The sequence below is a fragment of the Mycetomoellerius zeteki genome, unplaced genomic scaffold (genome assembly GCF_001594055.1).
Source record: "Mycetomoellerius zeteki isolate Tzet28-1 unplaced genomic scaffold, Tzet1.0 scaffold369, whole genome shotgun sequence".
NCBI classification, from domain to species: Eukaryota; Metazoa; Arthropoda; class Insecta; order Hymenoptera; family Formicidae; genus Mycetomoellerius; species Mycetomoellerius zeteki.
In genome coordinates, this window is record NW_017257359.1 from 211521 (window position 1) to 237077 (window position 25557).

Genomic DNA, 25557 nt, shown 5'->3' on the forward strand with positions numbered 1-25557 from the left:
TTATTGCTTTCTTTAAGGGAATGCTGGAGTAATCAAATTATCACATTACAGTCATATATTATAAAAATCTTCGAATTGACTGAACGGTATAAAAAATCCTTTATTTTAGGATTAAAGTAGACGCAAAATTAGGAGGTGGCGCAGTGGACCTTGTACTAAAATCGAAAAAAAGTTAAAAAATGATTTATAATTAAGTAAAGATTGATAATATGTTATACATTCTTTAAATAAAGATAAATGCAAACATCTTTTTTAAATTATGAAACAATTTGAACTATACTATAAATAGAATAATATATGTATATGAATAGCATTCATAAACATTTAGAGATAAAAATAATTTAAATATAATTTATCTATTACTTTTTCCAGATTAAGAATGCTAAATAACACACGAGAATGACAGAATTAAACGATTCGAAAGTAACAAAAAGCCGCAAGGAATCAATCTTTTATTAAAAACATTACGCGGATTTCATGTAATAAAAAGTTATTACAAACTAATAATAGTTTATCGTAACACAATTAAAATATCTAAGATATTCATGAGCTGAGTGTGTGCGTAACGTATGTAAGAGAAGTAAAGCTAAAGCCTTAATCGGAGAATATTAAAAATGTAACGAATAGATTATTTTACACATTTTGTAATATACGTTAATATTTCGACAGTTAAATGATCGGCGCGCGACCTTGGGGTTTGCTTTGATGCGGGCGGGCGGGCGAGCGGCTCGGACGTCACGCCGCACGGGGCGGCACGGGGTGGCACGGGGCGGCGCGACGCGTCACGTTAATGCGTAGTCACCGCGCAGTCATTCCCTTATCGAGACTCGTATAGGCAGGTAGCCGTGTCGCGTGCCGATCTTCTTCATATTCCTTTTTAAAACATAATCGCGAAAAATGCTAAATGTAATACGAAACGTTGTACTTTATGAATGCTCGCAGTATACGATTACTAGTTCACACGTTTAATTATTCATAAAAGAATCGAGATGATCATATATCATATATCACGGAACAGATATTTTGTACGGTTCAATCAATTGGAACCAAAAAACTCGATGGAAACCAGAATTTATTACTATTTCGCGATATTTAAGGGACGACAATTATTTTTGTTTAACGTAAAATTTTCTCTCGCTTGAGTATAACTCTCGATTATGCTATAAACGATATCACGCAATTCATGCGATTCCTATATACTTTCACATTTAATATAGTTTGTGTAATTAATAATTTAATTAATTTTTCGTTTTCGTGCGTCTTTCGAAATACGAGCCGTATAAAAAATTGAGCGTAACTTTGCAATTATTTGTCGGTATTAAAAAAATATTCCTCTTTTTTATATTAATCTCTATATAGTACATTCCATTGACGCTAATCATATCTTACAGACATCGTAATAAAAGATTCAGCGCTTTTATTTGCTCTGAATTTATTTCTCAATGGTGACGAATTGACGTGTATCTGATAATTTCTAAAAGTTAACTAATTTGCAGTTTAGTAATATAGATAATAGCTGTATATTACATTTTTTTCAGATGATATCCTTCTCATGGGTACGACCTTGACGTGGTGAGAAGGCTCAGTACTCGGAGGATATACACAAAAAAAAACGGTTTTTCTTAAGTATCTAAAAATTTTCGGATCTATCTGAATGATATATCTAGGTAAATTTTTAGATACTTGAATAAAATCATTCTCTTCGTGTAAAAATCCAACGACGGGGAAGCTAACGTACTCTCGTCACCGATGTAATTGAAAGTGAACGAACCGTAGCCGGTTCGTCGCGTCGCGCGTTTGCTTCGAGAATGCCGTTGAAGAGAGTTATCGGACTAATAAAATTTTTACAAAACCCAATCGATGGAATTCTAGTTCGACGCGAAAGACTTTTATAAATAATTAGTCCGCGCGCGATTATAGTGTATTATTCGCGAGAGTTTTACGCGAGTGTCCTGTGCGAGAGGATGTCAACCCCATTCTGAGAGGAGGAGGAGGTCTGGGAGAGGCATCGGGCATCGGCGAAGCAACCTTGCGGTAAATATCGTTTATTGCTTTTGTAAAATCAGTATCTTTCTTCTGTTTATTCTTGAGTCGTTTTATTTTACAATAATTTAAAAATGATAAAAAAAATTAGTAGAAAAGGATTATTTAAAATTATTTTGAAATTTTATAAATACGCACATTTTGAAGATCTTTTTTTAGAAAATGTATAATTATTTTTATAAATATTTAACGGAATGGTAAATTAAAAAATTCGATACTTACAAAAATTATATATTTTGAAAATTATATGATTATTTTCGAGAGAACTTTGCGTTTGATAAATATTTTTTTAAATATCGTTTGATTTTTTTCTGCTCTGTTTTAATTTGGATTTTATATTCTTTTTGTTACAGAATCATCGTAGCGACGTTGCAGATGTAACTCCGCCGTTGCGCATCGGGTTGGTGAGTGATAAATTAATTTTTTTAATGAGGTAACGGATGTGTGGTACTTTCATTAATATACTATATATCTAGATGTATGCATATATGCGTCAATTTAATAAAAAAAAACTACAGATAAATGTATGTACAGCATTCCATATATCTGTTGCCTTAAAATGGATAAATTATAACAGATTAGGATAAACTTAATCCTGGATGCCTCTTTATTATAGAATTTATTATGCATGCACTGTTAAATGTATAATATCACATTACATCCAGTCATTATTTTTAATCATTTTTATAAGTCTGCACTGCTCTTACTCAATATCTCGTTAATTTAACTAAAACAAGTAGAGCAAAGTATTCAATTTAAGAAAACTATTAAAGGCTCAAGCTTTGTTTATTAATTGTAAATTCATACGTTGTGAATGCTTTGATACTAAATGCAAGTAATTCAAACTTAATTTGGTACTAAGTAATTCAATCTCAAAAATATGATAAAAAATAGGTTGATATTGTCGTTTTAAAAAAATGTTTTACATTAAAATATTACGTCTTAACACATTTGAAGATAAAAACAAATAATAAAATATTCGTAAGGAAATTAAAAAAGAAATTAAAAAATATAAAGAATATATATAAAAAAATAATTCGAGTAAATAAAATTTTTGTCTATAGATATCATAATATAGAAAAGTGTTTGTTACAATATAATAAGTATTGTTTTATTATTCTTTCTACCTATCCTATTCTCAAATATTCATTCAGGATTAAATTTTATATAGGTTGGTGCAGAAAAGCAATATATGTGTATATACATACACATATATGAATAACACATATTGTTTTCTTATGATGTTCCTTATATTGTTTCACACTTAGATATTTGTGTACATGTTACTAATGAAATAATAAATATTTTAATGTAGCGCATATGTCGTTCAATTTATTGATCTCGCTTTTAAAAAACATTTTACGATTATTAATTATTATTATTTATTTGAATGCACTGACTTTAGCCTAAACTTTTATAACTTATCCATATGTAATAACTGGATTTTATATCAGTTAAAGTAGTAACATGATGTAAGATCCAATATACATTATGTCAAGAAATAGAAAAATTTTATCTCTTGTAATTATTTTAAAATCGCGTTCAGAGTTTTACATCATTTAATATATTTAATTTTGAAATAATAAATTATAAAAAAGTGATTCTAATATTTTACAAAATACAAAGAAATATATTTATTGATGTGAGGAAAAATTATCCCTTTTGAATCTTACATCATTCATCTGAATTTCTCATCTTCGCATGCTTTGAGATGAGATTCAGCAACGAATAGTTCGAATCGTTAAAAATACGTACATGGGCCTTGAATTTTATCGAATGGTAATCGATTTAGTAATTTTTAGTTTATTTTTAAATTAAAGTTTTGTTCTTTATATTGTAATATTTATATTAAGAAATTTAATCTAGTTTCGTAATATTCGAGACTTTTGAAATCAAAACGTTGATGACTAAAGATTTTTTAAATTTAGATTTATTTTTAGTCGAATATTTATATTTTTAATATCGAATAAATGCGAATAGAGAATAAACGCGACATTTATTCATAATATTAATGGAATTGTTATTATTATTATTATTATTGATAATTATTCATATTAATATTTAGTCAATTTTATTGATATGATGGCCTTTTCGCGACACGTTCGTGTTTCGCGTATTGTACAAAATCTTACGCTTATTGTCGGCAATGTTAGTCGGTAGCAGTCGGCAGCAAAAAGGAGTATTTCTTCTTATTGTCGATTTCTAGCATATCAAGCCAGAATATTGGCCAAGAGTAACGAAAGATGAGTTCAATCTGGCCAGAAGAAAGAAGAGAATCTATACGAAGATAGAGGTTGGTGTACAACACCAATCTAAGTTTTTAAAAGGTATATGTGTAAAGATAAACTGAATATTCGGGAGGGTAAATTGCTCGCAATTGCGAGTTCTTATTTTTTGAATTACTTCTTATTTAAAGTACAAAAATAACTAACGAACAACAGGGCTAATGAAATAAGTCAGTGCGGATAATCAGGCGCAAGTTTTGTAGATTTTTTAATCATTGTTACAGGATCGTGAAAAATTTCTAATTGATATGCTTGTCAAAAGCATTATGATGATGCAACGTCAAATTAAATTACAAATTAGTTAGTTTGTATTAATTTGTATTAAATGCAATATCTATGATTTCCCGTATTAAGCGATGATACATGCGCGATGCAAATACGAGGAAAAAGAAATCGTGTGATGGATCCAGATGAGAAGTTGAGCAATCTTTATCTTTGCAAATTTAATAATTCATTACTTTGAAATGACGAGAATAACAATCATGTTAATCTATATTAAGCGAATTACTAAACATTCTGACGAAAATAAAGGATGGAACGTAAACCGAATATAAGGGGAGAGCGGCACAAACGTAAATGAAATTCTAAGATTAAATTTTATTGGCATAAAAGATAAGCGTCTTCTTCTTAAAACGCTTTCTTTTGTATCAATTTTTATTTTCTGAGAGTTTCGTTTATGCTTCTGTCTTTTCTCATATATTTGGTTTACGCTACGATTTTTATTTTTGCCAGGACAGTGATGGATTGACTTAGGCGAAACAGGCGGTGAAACTATTGAATTAAATTATTATTTTCTTGTTTAAAGAATAAAAAAAATACGTATATAATTGGGCGAAAAATTAATATTTCAAAAATGTAATCTTTTTAAAAAAATAAAACAGCACATTTTTATACATTCAATTTTTATAATATACGAAATATTTTTTGCAAGAATAGACAAATATTCTGTTTTCATTTTATTTTTGTATCTGAGTTTCTGATACAAAATTTTATTTTTGTATTGGTCTCCGATTTCTACCGCTCAGATAGAAACGTTTAAATTGTCATTGCTGTTATAAATCAATGAACAAGGACTTTAATATGCAATTAAAATACGTCGCATGAAGCATTCGGATTACAAAGAATTACAACATCGCTCGCGATGTGGGAGAGACGGGAATACCAGGCGCCACACACTAGTGTGTATAAAAATATATTTACGATTTACATATATGCTAATGTAGCACACTTTTATCGATGAGTGTACCCATGTTAAGTTCAACAAAATTCGCGTACCCATGCACACATACACGCTCCTGCAACACATCGTATAACTATCTTACTGATATGGAGTCACCACGCACAACATGTAGACTTTTACGGTACTAGCTTTTCGATTCGTGGAAATGCACAATCAAGAAGTACACGTCTATACACGCGGCGGCAAGAAGATTGGCTCCAAGATTAATCTCGTAATAATATTTACGATCGTTCCATGTAACGATTTTTCATCTGGCTGATAGTACTTCGCTCTTTCCAGTCCACGTTTCCAAGTAAAAATGACAAACAACACGATACAATAGAGAAAATTAAAGAAATTTTCTCAACGAGAGATTTCTTTCCCGTTGTTGCTGGTGTGATAAACGAATATAGCTGGAAAAACTATGGGAAAACTTGATTCATGAAACAAGTAGGTTTAGTGTAAAGTTCACACTGTACATAAGACGTTTGATGTATTAAAAATATGTACATATTTCACGATGTTTGTATTAAAAATTAATATTTAAACGTTATTAATTTACATAAGATAGTATCAGTAAATGATATGTATATTATATATACATGTTAATTAAAGAAAGACGCTTTAAATATTATAATAGACAATCCGTTTTGCTAACGTCGCTATTTAGTAGAACTTTGAGCAACTGAATGGAGTAATTTCTGTACACTTAAACTATAAATCAAGATAGATGCAAGTAGGTATTATCACATGAGTAAAAACAGAAAAAGAGAAGGAAATAAAGTGTCATGAATCAAATAAGCGAAATTGATCGATATTTATCGTAAGTAATGTTAAGTTCTAGTTCTATAAAGTATTTGGTTTGAGGTATTAAAATATTCGCTTCTATTAGCTATTTAAACATTAAGTGCAATAATTACTCAATTTTATATAATTTAATTGTATTAATATTTACTATCTTAACTGTACAAATTTAACTCAAAGACATAGTGATATATGACATAAAGATATCTTGAGGCACACTTTCATATTTAACGTAAAATGTGCCTGATTTTATGTTTAATTTTAGTCTCTTTTTATATTAAAATTATATTATACATATCACTAGATTGCAACTAGAACAGTAAATGTCATTCTGAAAGTAAAATAAAAACATTAATTTTAAATATAAATATATATTTAACATATATGTATATTTCTTATTTCTTCCGTTTAAAGAACATTAATAGTTAGTTTAAAAAAAGACTCTATTCATGTTTGACGCTAAATAGATATTACGAATACGATGTTTTAGTAAATTACGTTTTCTCCTTAACGACTCGCGCAACTCGGGATTACAACTTCCCTAATAATTTCATGCGATTAATAATGTTGTACGTATCGTTGGTACTCCTTACTGGCTTGAGTCATAGTCTTGAGAGTTTGTTCGTGATGAACGTCGCGAGTTCTATTGCAATCAGTTCACAAAATGGAGCGGAAACCGCCAAGGAGTCCAAGTGCTCCTAAATACTTCCGCAGAAATCAGTCTTATATAAAGCTCATTATCGAGCTCATTTCAATGTCTTTTATCGTTATCACGCTTTTTTGTAAAATATCCTCTTGATGGCTTCTTTCCTTTCTGGCAACACGAGCGCCAGCGGCGTCTTTCCTTGTCGGTTCTGTATGTTTGTCTGACCTCCAGCTTGTATTAAGAGTCGACAGACATCTTTCTGTTTTTCCAAGTCTACATTACTCGAAACCGCCGCGGCCATGTGCAACGGCGTGTTGTACATGTAGTTGGTTTCGTTCACAACATTCGAAGTAGCCTTGCGCAGCAATACCTGCGAAAAAAAGTTCCAGAATAATTTGCGTACATAGAAATCAACAATGTCGTGCAGTATACATAGTAGAATTTAATCTTGAGACGAAGACTGCATATCAAATGAATCGTCATGTTAAATAATTTGCATTAAGGATTTATCCTAATCTACAATTTTTATTTTTAAAAAATTATATTTTTTCTACATATTTGCATCTCTTTTATTTTTTTATCTGTTTGTAAATAATTAGCTTGTTTGTTTGTTTGGTAAAATCACTGATTTTTGTGGGACAAAGAACCGAGTGCGATATATTTACATCTTGTTAGAAAAATTGTATTTGTTGTAAGAGAGAAAGAGATAACTTTCTGTGTGGAATATTATTACGATTAAATGCTCGGGATAAAATGAAAAATATCGGCGGATGTTGCGGTCCTTCTCGAAGAAGAGACAATTATCTTACGTGTTATATAATAATCTAAATGCGGTTGAGAAAAAACGTGTCAAATGTATGAAATTGATTTTATTAACGCCTAATATAACTCGTTTCGTTATTTGTAATCAAATTGATAATACTGTCGACTGTATGTCAAAGATTATCGCGCGGAATTCTGGGTGAGTAAGAATGAAGTGAATAAGAGAGTCAATTACTTCTTGCTTCAACTTTTTACTTTCTATAGCCATCTTTGATTGGTGAATCTTTCTACCGATTTTATCCATCAGTCGAGACATGAAAAAAAGAGATAAGAAATGAGTGAGTGTTTCATGTTTAAACACAACATTCGAATTATCACGCAATAAGTTTCAGAAGACGCGCATTTTTTACTAAGTATAAGATCTTTGGTAAATTTAGAATTAAACCTTTCTTTAATGAAATTTTGATAGATTGTCTTTACAAATTTTGAATTATCAATATTTAACAATATGACATCTTAATAGCATTTAAATTATAAATTGCTCATTAATTAAAACTCATTTGAAATTAATTGAAAAACAAATCTATTTATATGCATTAGAATTAATTTAGGAAAATCTCTCGGGATTAAAGTTGAAAAACTATTCAATGTTTCAAAACAATGTTTGTTGTTATTCTCGATATTGTCTCTTCTTCTTATTTTCTAAGAAACTCACAAGGTTTCTCATACCGATATTTGTAGCATTTCTTCTTAATTCCAAGAAGCGATAAACATTGCAGAACGTATAATTATCACTTTATTAGTCCAATGAGCCGATTATAACACGGGTAACTTCATAATTTCACGGGTAATTGACGCGCGAAGCTGGGAAATCCCTCAGGTGGATTACCTTCACGAGTGCAGGATCGCAACTTGATGAGGCTGCCATATGCAAAGCAGTATCGCCGCACTTGCTTTCTTTGATTTTGATGCTTGCGCCATTTTTCAAGAGAAGATCCGTTACGCCCAAGGATTTGACGCCTCGTCCGAAAGATTTCTGTATAATTTCATACATCTCAATCTCATTCTTATTTAACTAACCATCATAATTACACCTCGATAAATCGAACACGGAATTTCCTTGCACCGTCTTTAACGTTAATAATTCCGCCAAGACCTCCCCGTGAGAATCGCCGCGTGCTACAATTGAATGTATCAGTGTGTCGCCCTGAAATAATAGAAACGGCGATAGATATAAAAAAAGTTGTTCGCCGTATGAAATTATCTTTAATATCTTGTTCAACCGTGATAATTATATGCTTGTTGTTTTTTCAGTGCGATCATCGTGCGTCGTATAATTATTCAGCGATTACATTAGTCGCAATTAATCGTTCAAAAATGCATTTATTAACGAATAACCGTTCGTCGACAGAAGAGAGAATCTTGTCTATGTAATTGGAATTATTTCATTTAAAGATTCGTCCACGAATGTGGATACCTAATTAATATACCCAATTAAAACGCAAACGCGTGACCAATCATACATTAGAGTACCTTAATGAATTTTACAAAAAACGACGATTTTCGCGTAGCAGAGGAATCATGAGGAAACTTACGTGCATATGATATAATCTTTGGTTGATATCAATCCCTTTCTGTATCATTGCGGCAGCTAGATATCCGGTGACGTATGGCATTTCCGGACAATTCATAGCGGCCAAGTACAAAGCGTCCTCGTTGCGATTATTCACCATTGATAGAGCGCTCGGCAGGTTACCCAATCTCTCGACCAATGGCACCAAATAAGCTTTCTTCTTTGTTAATTCCTCTGGATTGCCCACCAGGCACATTAACGCTCTATTACGCGCAAATGTCATATTTTAGCACAAAAGAGTTCAGAAAGAAAAAAAGAGACGGTTTTTATTGCTATTTCTTTATCTTCTTTTCAAAAAACATTAATTAGTTTTTATTATTAACTACAATATTGCTACATCAAAAGAAGATTTAGTAATATCAGTTAATATAATTATTTATGATGTATGCTTTTTTATACGCTATACTCATCTATTTACATTTAAAGCAAAACAAATTCATTTAATATTGTTAATAAAATAAAACGTGTTACTTACGTGTCACCATCCTCATCCGAGGCTGCTAATTCCTCTATGGACTTTTTCAGCAGATTACTCATGGCTCTTTCCACTTCCTTAGGATGCAATCCTTCCTTCAGCCTCTCACTCGCTCTTACAGACGGTAAGTTTAGCGAAGGCCACGGTACTATGCCTCGATTCAAGTTCCTGTCGTGGCAATTGGGGTCGTTAACCACACTTCTTATCACTTATTCGCGCGAAAGTTATGATTATTTTAACATAAGTAGTGCATAGAAAAATGATAGTATTCAACACTTTGTACTACAACTTGATTTAAAAAGCAATTTACTTGCTCAAATTAAAATTGTATTGGGAAATTAAAATTTTTTAAGAAACATGCTTTAACATGCATGGGATTGCTACATTTAATTTATACTTAGACTCGTATTTTCTAATTGCTCAAAAGCACCGGAAACATAAATATGCCATTGAAAACTTAAACGACTGGTTTATCGCAACACTTCTCGTTATCATCCGTTTTATTGCGATATCTGCCATTAATTTTGATTACATAACTTCGTGGAAATAGAGAACATATGTTTCTTTTTTTTACATTTGCAAGCATCACGCGATTAAAACATATCTAGAATCATATCTAGAATCATAAACACTGAAACTGATCATGTCTTCGAGGAAAGAGAAGCTTTGTTTAAAAAATATATATATCATTTCTTTCCAATTTCATGAAAAACTCTGAATATCGATTTACGTTCAGATAATTAATTTGTTCGATATTTCGAACTACTGTCATCTTTTTCGCTCGTTTAACTTCATTTTTATATTTTCCTCGCACACGCAATAATTTTATCAAGCTTACCTCTGCGGATTAGATACAAATGAGGAGACCATTGTTGGTATTTGATAGTCGCTGGGTGCAAACACCGACGGTGGCTGATCATATCTCTTTTCTCCACTAGCGGTATGGAACATCGTGTACTCCTCCTGTGATGTCCTTAAGTTCTGTTCAGATGTCTTCACGGATGTCTCATCGGTCAGTCCGAGCTCGTGCAGAGTGTTCGCATCGTGCTGCGACACAACTGACGTGTTGACCTGGTTGTTCTTTGCGTGCGGTTCGTAATACCTCGGCTCCATATTTGTCGCGTGGCCGTTCACCGCGCGATTCACGAATGCACATCCTCCGGTGCTCCCCTTGCTCGCGTAAACCGATACGAGATCGCTATCGATGGGCAGACCCCCAACCTGGATGGAGTCCGTGTTGGGTATGCCCAAACAAGCCTCCAGTTTTTCGCTTCGCATGCCGCTCCTAGGACACTCGCGTGATGCAAGATTCACATCATTCCCCAACGTTTGCACGGACACGCACCGGTCGTTGTAGGCCGACGAGAAGCAAGAGGTATTCGAGACAATCTGCGACTCCTTCAACGCTTTATTTTGCTTGTCCTCTTCTATGACTTGCTCCACGAGTTGAAGCAACGCGCTGTCGATTGTGTCGCTGCTGTTGACGATCGTCCCCGAAGACTCGTAGATACCTTTCCAACCGGACAGTGATTCGCCAAGCTGTTCCTCAGTCTGATAATTAAGGGATGTCTGATAATTCGGGCTGGACACGTCGCTGTAGGACTGATTGGACGAGGATGAGGAGGATAACGTTTGTGGCACACGATATGTCGATGCAACCTGCGAAGGAAGGTGTCCAGTTAACTGAATCATCTGTCGAGAATTCGTTTCGTATTTGTACTTGGCCGCAGAGGAATAAGTGGCAGCCGCTACATAAACTTATACTAGCTGTCAAGTAGCTAGGCTGTTTGAATATTTTATGAGACTCGTCAAACCGTGATAAAAGGTGTTTTATGACTGAAACAATGTGGTATATTGGGTAGACTCAGTTTAAGTATTTAAACCTGTTATTACAGGTAGTGTGCGTGTGTGTATTCTTTTATTTTTAGAACATTACCTGTGTTGTGTGACATTATATGTGTTGTTCAAAATATAAATTCTGATACAATTAATATGAATACAATTAATATTACCATCAAATAAGAAAATTAATGTAGTAGACAAAAGAAGTCATGATAATTAACATTAAGTAACACCAGAAAAATATAATCAATTCAACGTATAAAAAGATTATTCATAAAATGTGCAGTCACGGTGTTTACTCATTCTAGAAAAAAAAAAACGGAAAATCTGACCTACAGTGATAAAATAGACGAACTGCGCTGTATTTTAATTTGCGGTTGTATTTAATCTGTAATTCAGCTCAAATCTTTACGTGGACGGCGTGTTTAATATTACACATTTTTGAAGTGTGATAAACTGCAATCGCTCGCGCAAGACTTCAACGCCTTGTTTTACTTATTCTAGACATGCGGGTTTCGTCGAAGCGCTACTTATGCGCGCTCCTCATACATTTATGCAGATTATTGCGGACTTACCTGCGGTGAGCCGAGCGGGCTGCCGATGACGTTGACGTGCATCTGCGGTGACTCCAAGTTCGTTGCGGAACCCGGTGATTGGGCGCGACTCGACGCCCGACTGTTCGACCTCGAGACGACGTAGTTGTAGCTACTCGCTGGAGAATCGGACCAGGTTTTCGCGCCTGGCGAGGGAATCGAGTGACTGCCGGCGTCTGAGAGCAATGCGGCTTGAAAACCGCCATGCGACAGGATGTCCATCAAGGACTCTTCTCCCGGATCGTCGACAACTATGGAGGGAAGCGCCGCGGTCTGAAATACAATTAAATCGATTTTTACAGAGCGGGAGAACTCTTTTGCGTCGTATTGTTACTTCAACGCTAATAGTTTCGGTCATCGACACTCATTTTGAGTTTTCTTTTATCGGGGAATAATTATATGACATATAATTATATTAAAATAATTATTATATATCATAATTAAAATAATTATGTAATATAACAATCGATACATATAGGTATGAAAAATTTTTATAACTTTTAATTAATTTTCTCATGCAGATGAATCGAAGAAATTAAAACATACGTAATTATTTTCCGACTGTTTGAAATATTCAGATTAGTGCATTCCATATACAAAGATTGTTTGCCGTCAAATGTTTATTATTAATATATAAAAGATTGATAATAAACTAAAAATATCTTTTTTCTTATACTCTCTTTAGTGCAACTGTTGTGCAAATCTATCTACAAAAATGCGCTTCAATTCAAGTTACCACATTTAACATGCGATATAATTTAAAAAAAAAATGGTATATAATTTTATAAGAATATTATCATTGATGTAAGACGTAATTTAACAAAACTTACATCATTGTTAGAGTCTCTGTTACGGAAAATATTTTTGTCATTCTCTCCGATCCAACTGGGTTCGATCCCCAGATTCATCGTTCCGATCAACGTCTGATTTCGACTCGAATCCGATAACTGGTCTAAGCAAGGATTCAGTTTCTCGCTGTAATCCTTGTTCCTTAAAATTTGCTCGGCAGTTTTGTCGTAGTCTACCGCGTAGGCGGCATCTGTGCCGTCGTTTGCACGTGTCGTTTGTAACCAGGTCATCATGGAGTAAGGATATGATAATGCTCGAGGGGATTGAAAATTGGATTTCACTGGTCCTCGTTGAATTAGATCGGAATCGTCGGAGTCCTCCTGCTCCTGCTCTTTCGCCTGTTCGGACTCCGAATCATCGTCCAGGGAATTCCCATCGTACAAAGGATAGCATCGTTTCTTGTCGTCGCATATGTTAAGCGGCAGGCAACCTTCATTGTCATCAGTCGTGACGTTATCCTCGTTGTTGTTTATGTCCTCGTTATCGGTATGACGTCCTGACTTGCAGCTATTCCGATACTCCAGGTTGTTCACGTTTTCGCTGCTGATGTGGCGCGTCTTGTTCTCATTGGCATCTTTGTTGTCCTCGTCGTTACGTCCAAGCCGCAAATTTTCGATCTTTTCGATTATATCTTCGTATTTGGTCAGTTTCTCGCGGAAATCCTTGTCGAGATCGAAACTCTTGTCCGCGTCCGCGCTCGAACGGCAGGACGTGTCTGGGCTGATAGACATGTCTTCAGATTCAGTTGATCCGCAATCTTCTTCCAAAGAGCTCACGGACGAGCAATTTGGAATTGAGACGCGTTGCAGCGTCCACTTTTCGATTCGGATCGGCGTAATTCGGCCGGAATGGGCCATGGTGCACTGCCTGGATTTTCCCTATCTTATGTAATATAAATCTTACGTAATATAATAATTTCCAAAGAGAACTGATAAAAAATTTCACGTAGTTAATATCTTCTTGACCCCGAAAATGTCGTTCCGATGCGAATCTGTAAAATAAATAATAGCAAAAGTAAATTTTATAAATTAAGAAATTCTTTTATTTCTTAATAGTTTTTATAGATATTGTTAAATATAAAAATCATGCAAAGAATTTTAAATAATATTATTTTAATTTAATGCATATTGTTTTACTTATTATAATTTCATTTTTCATCAGTCTTTAAAATATGCACCTAGATTTATTATAATTATTATATGGATATATTATAATATACTCTTAAAATTTATTTTAATAAAGTATGCCAAAATATTTACTTAAAGCTGTTTAAATTTAGTTTCAATTTTTATACAAAATATCATTAATTCAAGTACACTTCTTGGAAGTATTCATGATCAGATTGTAAGAATTATATGTAATATATATTACATAATTTGTACCAAGTTACTTAAAATTAATCATAAAAATCTATTACAGCAAAAATTTTCAAAAAAATTTTTTAGAACAATAAATATACTTTTTTTAACAATAAATCTATTTATCATAATTATATTATTATTTAACAAAAAAATTAATAAAAAAATTTATACTTTCATGCTATACAATAACACAAAAGAATTTCTTTCTATAATAATTCACGGTGTGTCAATTGTTTTAATCATTACCGGAAAATGTTTACCGATTAAATGCACTATCATCAGTTAAATATGGTTGCTTTCTGTTTTCTATTATTGTACGTGTTGATATCTTAGACTATGATGTATTTTGTTGCTGACAATTTTATCACTTGGTAGTTACTGTACATTAACGTTTGTTGCATGTTATTGAACAGAAAATACACGCATACTCTATTCTTGCATAAACTTTCCCTAGAATCCAAGAACCAACTCAAGAAATCTTCTTACTTCAAGTATAATAACAATGATTGCTGATAAAAGTATGGAAAGTTTTGCAGAACATCATGAAGAACGAGTATATTCGAAGTAGAGGTCGTTAAAAACTTTGTGATAACCTACGTTCCCGAGACAATAAAAATAATATTATTGCCATTTAATAATCGATTTCCAGGTCATAGACCATAATGCTCATTATATGTGAAATAAGATTTTGATTAATTTCGATTACTATTATTAACAATTTCATTGCTCGTATATTTATGATATACGTATGTTTGTATATAGTATCTAATAAAATAAGAGTGTATACAATAAAATATCATTATATCCTAATATTTCTTAATTATATTTATGTAAGATTAATACATTACTTTTTTCATAGAAAATTTTAATTCTATATAATGCATCAAGAAAATTTTATAACGTTAGAAGAAAAAATATTAATATACTCTAATATATAATATATTAATTTTTTAATACTGAAATAATTTTCTGTAACGTTAACAACGTCAGCAAAGCTTCAGATTTAAAATTGTGGAAATTTTTGTAGAAACGTAGAAATGAATTTTTATATTTTATGAACAAAGTGAACTCCATTTTAATTAAGCCTTTGAAAGAGTAGAATTATTAAATGCGTTAATAAAAAAATTTTCAACGCACTAATTTAATTAATTATGCATATAAGATTATTATGCTGTATACATATATATCTCAATGTAATATAATGCGTTAGAAAAAAACGGGGCGTGACTCTCTCAGGCGTACAACAATTACATACAGATAAATATATTAATAATCGTTTATTATCGTTTTGGGAGCTCATTTCAATTAATTTCTCCTTTAATGTGTAATGGAATAATTTTTATAAAAATGCTTTTATATAATAATATATTACGTTGAAAGTACAATGTAAGTACAGTGTAACGTATAGTATGTTGTGTGCACTTTAAGTCATAATAATAATAATACTATATCTAATGAATTCTATGAAATTGTGAGTTGAAAATGACAGATTGATTTAATTGGGTCTATTCGGTCATTGAACTAATTCCATTTTGAATAGCGGAAATCAAATGGTTGCTTGTTCATTAATTACATCGAAGTAAACAGTTCGAAGAACTTATACAAAAGATCGAAGTACTGAAAGATCTTTTAATAATGTTCGTTATCTTCATCCAAGAATTACAGAATTAATTCACAAATGATCATTATCAATAAAAGAGTGGATTGTTGAAAACGTTTGTTTTCAAATGTTTATGCTGCTCACATCTTTTGACTTATAATGCAATTCATTCGTTATTCCTACTCGATTTTAAATTTGCTGCGAAATCTTGGTGCGAAGGTTACGACCAAGCAGACCATTCAAGCATTTGATTAACAAATTTTTCCGATAAAGCTTAACTCTACGCTGAATAAAAAGACCTGATTATAAAACTGACTCGAAAGCAAACAATATCATATCCAAATACATTTTCAACAGAATAAACTATTGAGCTGGAGTTAAGCTATGAGTATAAGCTATGAGCTTGTGGATTGCAATTTCATTTTTTAAAAAAGAGAGAGAGTTTTAGATTTCTAGATTTTAGGTGAAAAGGTTCAATTTTCGAACAGAAATTTTTCATTTTACAATAATTAAAAATTCTTCTTTTGGAAATCTCCGTGAGAGTTTCATACTATCTCAGGAACTCTACATATAGAAATATTATTACGAATCAAATCTTAATTGAAACAAAAAAGATTTTTCCTAGAAAAAAAATCCAATTGAGCTTTATATATCTATAAACAAAGCTCATTCACGAATGGAATTGATCTACGTGAAATAATGAAGTAAATTAATTAATGTAAAATAAAAAATATGTGTAATAAAATAATTTTTATGATACATAAGATATATTTACAGTGTAACAAAATGAATAAAAATGTTTCAATAAAATATAAGAAAGTTATGTATATTTTAAAAGCATTTCAAAAAATTTGCATTTTGATATGCGGTACATCTATCGTATTTCCTTGATAAAGTATTTTTCCGTTTTTGTCCTCTAGGATTTGTAACTCTGAATGAATGCGCGATCACTGGAGGGCGTCGCAAGAAACGGACATGCAGTTTGAAAGCAATTAAGCAATTTAGAAAATGGATATGGTTCCGAGTAATCGTGTTAATTTAATGTGCTGGGATGAGCTTTGTCATGCGGACACGCGACCGTCAACCACGCGTACGCAGTTCGCACGCACTCGTATGCAAAAGCGTACGCACACCGCACTCGATCGCACGTAATATAAATAACATTTTCGCTACAAAAGTATTCATCGCAGGAGAAACAATCAAATTTAAATTAAATGTATAGATTTTCTCTTTTCACATTCTTTGAACTATGGAACGTGTTTTTCAAGAATTACTTCATAGATGTAAATAGATAAGAAAATATTCTCAGTCTATCTTTAGTCTTTGATAAGTTATATTGTGAACAGTTCAAGTTATAAATTATATATTATGTACATATTTGTATGATTATTGCCTGTTTCCAATGTAAATTAACTTTAATCTTAGTTTAGCTTACTGTTTACCTTTTCCTCTTTCTTTAATCCTAAAAATTAAAAAAAGGTAAGGAATAAATTAAACTAAGATTAAAATTTATCTTACATTGGTGGAACCGGGTATATGCCATCTAAAAAGAATTGATGTAATTTCCATTAGTTCCATGATGGTTTTTAAATGCTAATTAGTCGGGGCAATTATAATAATTAAACTGTCTTAGCAATTTACATGTAGCAGGATTTTTAAAGACACTACAAGTGATAAAGAAGACGCAAGTACTTATCAATATGGTAAAACTGCTTTTAGAATAACTCTTTCTCTCTCTGTTCCTCTCTTCTATCTCCTTTTATTCATAAATATATATATATATAATATTAATGTTTGTACAGTTTCATAAATAATTATCATGTATAAATAATTAAATACATGTGTATAATAATATAGTTATTATATTGTTATCTCTAATAGTATTTCAAAAGAAAAATTTCAAACAATTAAATGACCTACATAAACATTTGTTTAAAAAAATATTTTTACTTGATAATTATTTATGATTTTTTGTATAAACGATATACAAAGATAATGTTTCTTTATTTCTTTTATAATAATATTTCTTTCATTCTTTATTTCTTTCATTCTTTATTCTGATTAAAACTGATACATTTATAGATACAAAGAGAAGAACTAGAAAGCAAGTTGCTTAATTAAATTGCTCAGATAAAATCATGTAGCATAACAGAATAATTAATTACCTCGTGTATTTTCTTCGAATAACGCTGAGAATCGTTAATTTCACAATCGTGACAGACCGCTTTCACGAAGCCGTCTCGATACTCGCTGTCGGATTCACCATACGAGTCGCGCGTCGACGTAACATCGCGTCAGAAAAACACGTTTCACATAGCCTTCACTTACGAAGGTGCCCCGAGAGCACAATCGTCTGCTCCGGTGCCTCACGGTCGCTTCTGCGCCAATCTTGAACTAATCGTGACTTCACGATCTTATCGGCATGCAATACTCGACGTTTCACGTCGTTTCCATATCTCCGTTTCTTTGCCGCACGTCCCTCCCAAGTGTCGTTCTCCGTCTCAGATTATCAATTTTCACTGTCTTCGCGATCAATACACCGTCACTTCCGCGTCACCTTGCAACCAATAGGGCAGAATAAGACGAGTGCCCTGTGTCCTTAGATGCGTGTACCTTACAATCTTTACTTTAACGATCTTAAGAATCTTTTGAAGGTATATCTTCAGCGTTTCGATCTGAAGATACAAGCGCGCACGTTGCTTCAATTCAGTTTTCTCTCGACATCAGCGACTGAGAGTGGATCGTTGTAGCGCGATAATAATAAGCGACTGGTCTCCACCAAGATCTCAGTGAGAGAAAGAGAGAGAGACTCGTTTGCGATTCTGCGAACGATCCAGTCTCTCGCACACATACATACGCGCGCATGTATACACGCACGTACGCACGTATGCACGCACCAGCAACGTAGCCGAAACACACCCGAGTGTGCCGATCCGAAAGTCAGTCAGATCATGCGTGTACGGCTGACGACCTTCAGCGCTTCGTTGCGTGGCTCAAATATCGAGTGAACGCTCGCGGGATCCTTATCTGCGGCCGCGATTTTTCGTCGGACCGGCGCGACGCGGTTGACTGCACCATCAGTGGCAACAGTGGCAGCAGTGGCAACAATAGCGGTAACGACGACGGTATCTCTTTTCGTGATTTCTTCCTTTCTTTTTTTTTTCTTTCTTCACTCCCGTTGTGACACCGACCGAGGAAACCGCCGCTCCTGGGATTTCCGCGTCCGTCCTAATCTCAGCATCTATTCTAATCGCCCGCGTATTTCCCGGCGCGCGCACTCGTCAAGGTCGCCGCGCAACCTCTCGTGAGTTTCGCGGGATTCGCGAAAAATGGCTGTCTCCCTCCCTCGTGCCGTGCCTCTCGCGTGCGAACGGTGGTCGCGCGAATCGTCGACACCGATTTCCCAAAGATATGCCCGGTCCCGAGCGATACGTACGCACGACTGCGATCCGAACGCGTGCCGACGACCCGACGCAAGGCAAAGCAACTCGACGCGTCGCGACGCAACGCTTGCCGCCCCGCATCATCGCTCTTTTACGGTCTTCCAGTAGCGTAGCTACGTGCGATCGTAGTACAGGTGTATGCATGTAGTTTCGATGTATATTGACGTATCATGATGAAAACGCAACCTCGCAATAAAACGTTTACGTATGTATTTTAGACGTACTATATCAGAGCATGGCATAAATGATAAACCGTTATCGCGCCCAGATTTTTTTCTTTATTGAGTTTTTTGCTATTACTTACGTAATTTTAAGCTCATAAATTAGTCAAATGTAGTAAGCGTTTTTTTTTTTAAACAGTTAAAATTGCGCTGAGATTTTTATATGTCAATTGATTTTTACTGCGGATGTTCAGTTGATCTTGGGACTTTTCTGTTATATTTAACTATTACAGTACAGCAATTATTTATTATTATCGTTACGCTTTGTCTTGTCTTTTCCTTTTTTTATATAATGAATTATTTTATATAATACACTTTTTTAATTACAAAAAAATATTTGCAAGATATTTTTTTATATAATGTTTATATAAAGTTTATATAAATAAATTGATATAACAAAATTACACTATTTAATATTTTATTGTATTATTAAATTAAATATATATACAATAATCTCTACAACTGTTAAAATATGTAACTATTATTATCTACTATTATCTAGTATCATATAAATTTACTCTTGTTTTGATATATGAAACTTTCAGAAATATCCTAACTTTTCCTTTCCTTTAAAGTATAAACATCTATCTCGCTTATAAACTAAATGTACTTTATATGAAATAATTTTACGTCACTTTACAATAAAGATCCAGAAATCTGTTGATATTGTAACAGTTGAATGTCATAAGAGTATCCAAGAATATTCAATAAACAGCTAGACTGTACAAAGGTTGCTTGACGTTTAAAAAAGGTTTAAACTCTTTTTAAAAAGCTTTTAAAATCTCAAAAGATATGTGCCATGTTCGATGGTTTAGAAACTCAAAGAAAAAGAGGAATGAAATTGAAACAAAAGGAATTTGTTACAGTTAATTAAACTACGCTTTTATTGCACAATTAATGAATTTCCATTCGTCGTGCGAACGTAGCATACGGTCATGGATTAGATATACATATTACCATTGATGCGCATGCGTTGTCGATGATGTCACCATCATTCGTGTCGCGTTCTCCAGATACACTCGTCTGCGTTGTATGTATATTCCATTGTATTTCTCACTAACAGCAGTAACGTTAAACACACACGTTTCCTTGAGACGTACTATGCATCGTAGTAAAGTGCATTAATTTCAATGCATATTATGACTGTGTCTTTATCTCCGGTTTCTACCGCTTTTTATTTTTATTTTTAGCTTTCTGTCTTTAGTTTCTACGTAGCTAACGAGTGTATTTGCTTTCTATTTTAACGATTCCACACTGCTTATACATAACGTTCACGAATTGTTTGTGGCAGTAACAAAGAATTTACGTTTTTCGAAATAACATCGCTTGCTTTCTGCACGAATAAACTGATAATTTTGCTTGTAATATTAATTCAACGTAAACGTTAATTAATCAAATGTATAAAATTCAACATCAGAAAAGAGATGACAAATATTTTGACTGCATAAAAATGGCAATATTTGTCGTGTAATATTCACTTTTATGCTTAAATTGGAACAGCTGATAAAAAATTAATCTTAATTTAAATTATTTTGAACAAAATGATATTATTTGTAACCATGTACAAAATATTTACAAAAGTACTATACAAAGTATAAATTGTAATGTGCATTTGAAGGCGACAAAAGATATTAATAGTACCACTGTATTCTCACATATATATATACACTAGTATATATATATATATATATAGATATAGATTATATATTTATACTAGTAATTTTATAGATATATAATAGTATATATATATATAATATATGTATTTACATCGATAGGAATCAAAAGACACGTTCGTGTCTTAACAGGCAATAATGTTAACACGGTATGGAAAAATATTGACATGTGCAATATACAATTATAATCAAAAAGCGTGTTACTTGTTGATCTTACAATAAAGTGTAATAAAAATACTCAATAATCGAAAAACAAATCGTCAAGATATTATTGCAAGAGATTTATTGTTTACTAAGGAAGACGGAGTAGACGTACCATTAGCTATCAGAGACGCAATTCGTGAATCAGTCGATACCAACTGAAAGTAACATGACGTCAACGTTATAACTTCACACTCAACAATGTAACTGTTATATATAAGGCTATGTTACATTATATTTATATTGCTAAGTGCAAAATTATATAACATTAATGTTATGTTATTTTTAGTTGATGTCAATTGGGTGTTAATATAAAGAATCTAAACTAACGATACTCAAAGATTATTGAAGTGCGAGAAGTACAACTGCTTCATTCATTTGTTTTACACGACTGTAGATTTAGGAATTTAGTTTTGTTTCTTACGAACAGAGAAGTGCCTATCCATCAGCTTATCCGTCTTTCCAGATTGGCGGATGATAAAGGTGCAATTTCATGCAGTGAAAGAAAGCTGGCTTTTTACCCCCGCCAAAATCAAAGCAGCGTTCGAAAGCGTTCGCTCTTCTCCTGTTTCCTTTTCATGGAGCGTATCTTCGCTGGCTTTAAGTTAACGAATACACTCATTTATTTTCGCTAGCTTTTAATTCATTTTAATAAAAATGAATTACAAAAATAGATTACGAAAATGAGAATACATCGAATGTGTAAAAGAATATACCCGTATAGTAGCAACTATAGCTGCAGCAAAGATTCGGAGGCGACTCATAGCCGTTGCAATTGTTAATATACAATTACTAAAAACGAAAAAGTACTGGATAACACCTATTTCCAAAAATCGCAGCGAACATGGCTTTTACTTTGTTTCGCTCCTAAAATTAATCTTGGAAGACATACGATTCCATAAACGTGACATATGTTATGATATGTCATATCATGACATGACATATCATGTATTTCAGCGATGTTCGCTATTATTAGTTGAACAATATCGAACTTTGAGCGTAACTTCGCTGCATACGAAAATTGATGGAGTGGGGGTAAAAAGCCAGCTTTCCTTCGCTGCATGAAATTGCACCTTAACGCGTATCATTCAAGTACTTTAGGTACATTGACTAACATTTTGAGAATTGACACCAGATGCGTTGCATCTGCTCTACAATAAATATAAAGAAGAGTCCAGTAAACGGTGAAACGAAGGAGGATTTTCTGACTCATCGAGACGGTTTATTTCTGCCGACGCTCTCTGTTCACTGACACTTATACTGTGTACATATACTAACTAGTCGCGTCGTCTAGTTAAATCTATTCTTGTTTCTTTTCTTTTTTGTAAAATTGTCGAATTTACACCAGTCTATTGTTCGTTCGCAGAATCAATCTGGTCGTGTCACGAAGTAAGCGCATCATTCTCTCTTCCTTTTCTATTTTTGTGCTTCCTCTGTTTCTCGTATTGATAATCGCATCATCGCGGAACCACTTCCGAGGAAGGCCGACCGGTCCGATTTGCGCTTGGAGATCGAGCCGGTTACTCCGTAAGCTAAATTAGTCACGTTTTCTCGCTTGACTCGTCAACGATTGTTATCAACCATAAATAAACGTAAACAAATAGCGTACTTAAAGGAATCGCCAATGTCATGGTCTACGATAATGAACAGTAATTTACTTGGAATAACGTTTACAAAAAAAACCGATGCGCGTGTATCGATACATATGTTAATTATTAAATAAACTATGTGGAATAATTATATAGCACCATTATCTCATTAATGTAAATTAACATAAAAAAATATGATAAATGATAAATAAAATACAGTATTTTGAATAAAGAAATATTACAGATATGATTATTAAAGTTCTTTGTGTGATATTGATCTATTAACATATTGTGAGTATATTATCGAAATTTATTTGATAGCTATATTTTGTAAGATAAAATAAATTTCAAATTAAAATAAAAAACCAATAAAATTTAATCTAAAAATATGTTTAGCGGTTTTAAGGTCATTTTGTATATTTTTGCTTAAATGCAATTAATTAAAATAATAATCGCAAACCTTTAAATTTATTTATGAGTAGTGGATATCGAATTAAATAGATTAAAGTAATAGTTAAATTGAAGAAAACTCAAATTAAAAAATTAAATTAAAATTTTCTTCTTGTTTATTAGCATCTGTTGTACATCGGGAACATGACATGTTTTGATATTCGCATTTATGAAGATGAATTTAATGCGTATATTAAGTTTAATAATATTTTGTGAAAAAACCGCTAAAGAAAATTAAATTCGGCTATTTTTTTTAATACTATCGTTTATTAGGAATCATCGGATAACATGTGTCAGACATAGAGCGATTTACAAAACGAAGTACGACCAACAAAGAAGATTAGAAGATATTTATAAGCGGGGAAAGGAAAGGGACCGGGCTTAAAGCTATCAGTACATGTACGTTGTACGAAATACGCGATAAGAATACTTTTTGTTGCCAATGAATGAGGTCACCAAGCGAAACGCTTGTGCGCATGAATTGTTGAAGACATTTAAATCAAATAACGCGTTTCACGCGATCGAAATCACTTTGCAGTTCTCAGTCAAATGTAATTTCCGCGAGATCATTATAATATGATTCGTGCGAAATGTATTTTTGAGTATAACTTGGCTGGCAAATTAAAACTTGAGAGAGAGAGAGAGAGAGAGAGAGAGAGAGAGAGAGAATTGGGAAGTATCTTTCTATAATTATACATGAGATAAAAATAGACGTCTGGTGTAGAGTATATCTAAATTGTAAATTTAGTCCACCTTTGTTTTGAAAATTTTATCCGCTCCTATCAAATTTCATTGCTGCTCGTTTTCTGCAGGGTTGATCACTATTATCACTGAACTGTATTTTATTCTGTGAATAGTTATCACGAAAAAGATTATGTGCAGTTATTAAATGTTAAAAACGTTGTACAGTAACACATAAGTAGTTTTATTTGTTATTGAAAGTGTCATATAAATTTGTATATAAATAATAAATTACTTCTTAAGTAATCTCCTTTATATTAGATATTTTAATTTATAATATTTTATATTTTATGAATTTATAACAAGTTAAAAACAAAATCAATTGAGTAGTGAAAGATTAAGTGATTTTCGAAAATTAATAATCGGATTTTCAAAATAATAATCGGTCACGTTATCAATAAAAATATAATATCTACAGTAAATATGTTATGTAAATTACTAAAAAATTTTGATCGAGCATACTGATTAGAATTATATAACATAATATATACATACTGTTACAAAATATAATCTTTTTTAAATTCATTATCATGAGTGAAATAGTGACATCATATCATGAGTGAGAAAAAATAACGCGCGCATAGCACGCACATTATTATGCTCCATTATACAGGGTGTTTCCAAATTAAATCGCAAAACTTCGGGAGCGTGTAGAGGAGTAAAAAACTAAGAAAAAAAGTCCTATAGACATATGCTCGTTTTTGCTCCGTTTCAGAGAAATCGAAAAAAAATGTTTACATTTCTTGCCATATCTAGCACCGACATATTTGATTACATTTTCCACTTTCTGTTATGAATTTGTCAGTCGCTCTTTGAAAGCCTTTAACAGTAGATGAATTTTGTCTTTTGCAATATGCCGCGTACGTATTCTAATAGTGAATATGCTGATATGGTTTTTGTATACGGTTTCTGCAACGGTAATGCTTTAAAGGCGGTGCGAGAATATGCACGACGATTTCCAAACAGAAGAGTGCCAAACCGAAGAGTGTTTATGTTGACATTTAATAGATTGCGAGAGACTGGATCATTTTCAATTCGACAAGAAAACAACCGATTTCAAGCAGCGTTACGAAGAGATTTGCAGGCAGGGAATCGTATTTTACAACATTTTGACAATCATCCTGAGA

At 32.7% G+C, this 25557-nt stretch overlaps 1 protein-coding gene and 1 pseudogene across 1 annotated transcript; one reads left to right on the plus strand and one right to left on the minus strand.

Moving 5' to 3' along the window:
• Positions 1-8796: 8796 nt before the first annotated feature.
• On the minus strand, positions 8797-17690 carry LOC108725928 (uncharacterized). Its single transcript, XM_018453243.1, has 7 exons — positions 17631-17690; positions 13133-14029; positions 12285-12575; positions 10706-11526; positions 9868-10035; positions 9355-9595; positions 8797-8966 (listed from the first exon to the last, which is right to left on the minus strand). Exons 1-7 carry the CDS (start codon positions 17688-17690, stop codon positions 8835-8837), a joined length of 2610 nt encoding a protein of 869 aa, XP_018308745.1. The 3' UTR covers positions 8797-8834.
• A 593-nt stretch (positions 17691-18283) lies between these two features.
• On the plus strand, positions 18284-23027 carry LOC108725938 (uncharacterized; annotated as a pseudogene).
• The last annotated feature ends 2530 nt before the right edge of the window (positions 23028-25557 follow it).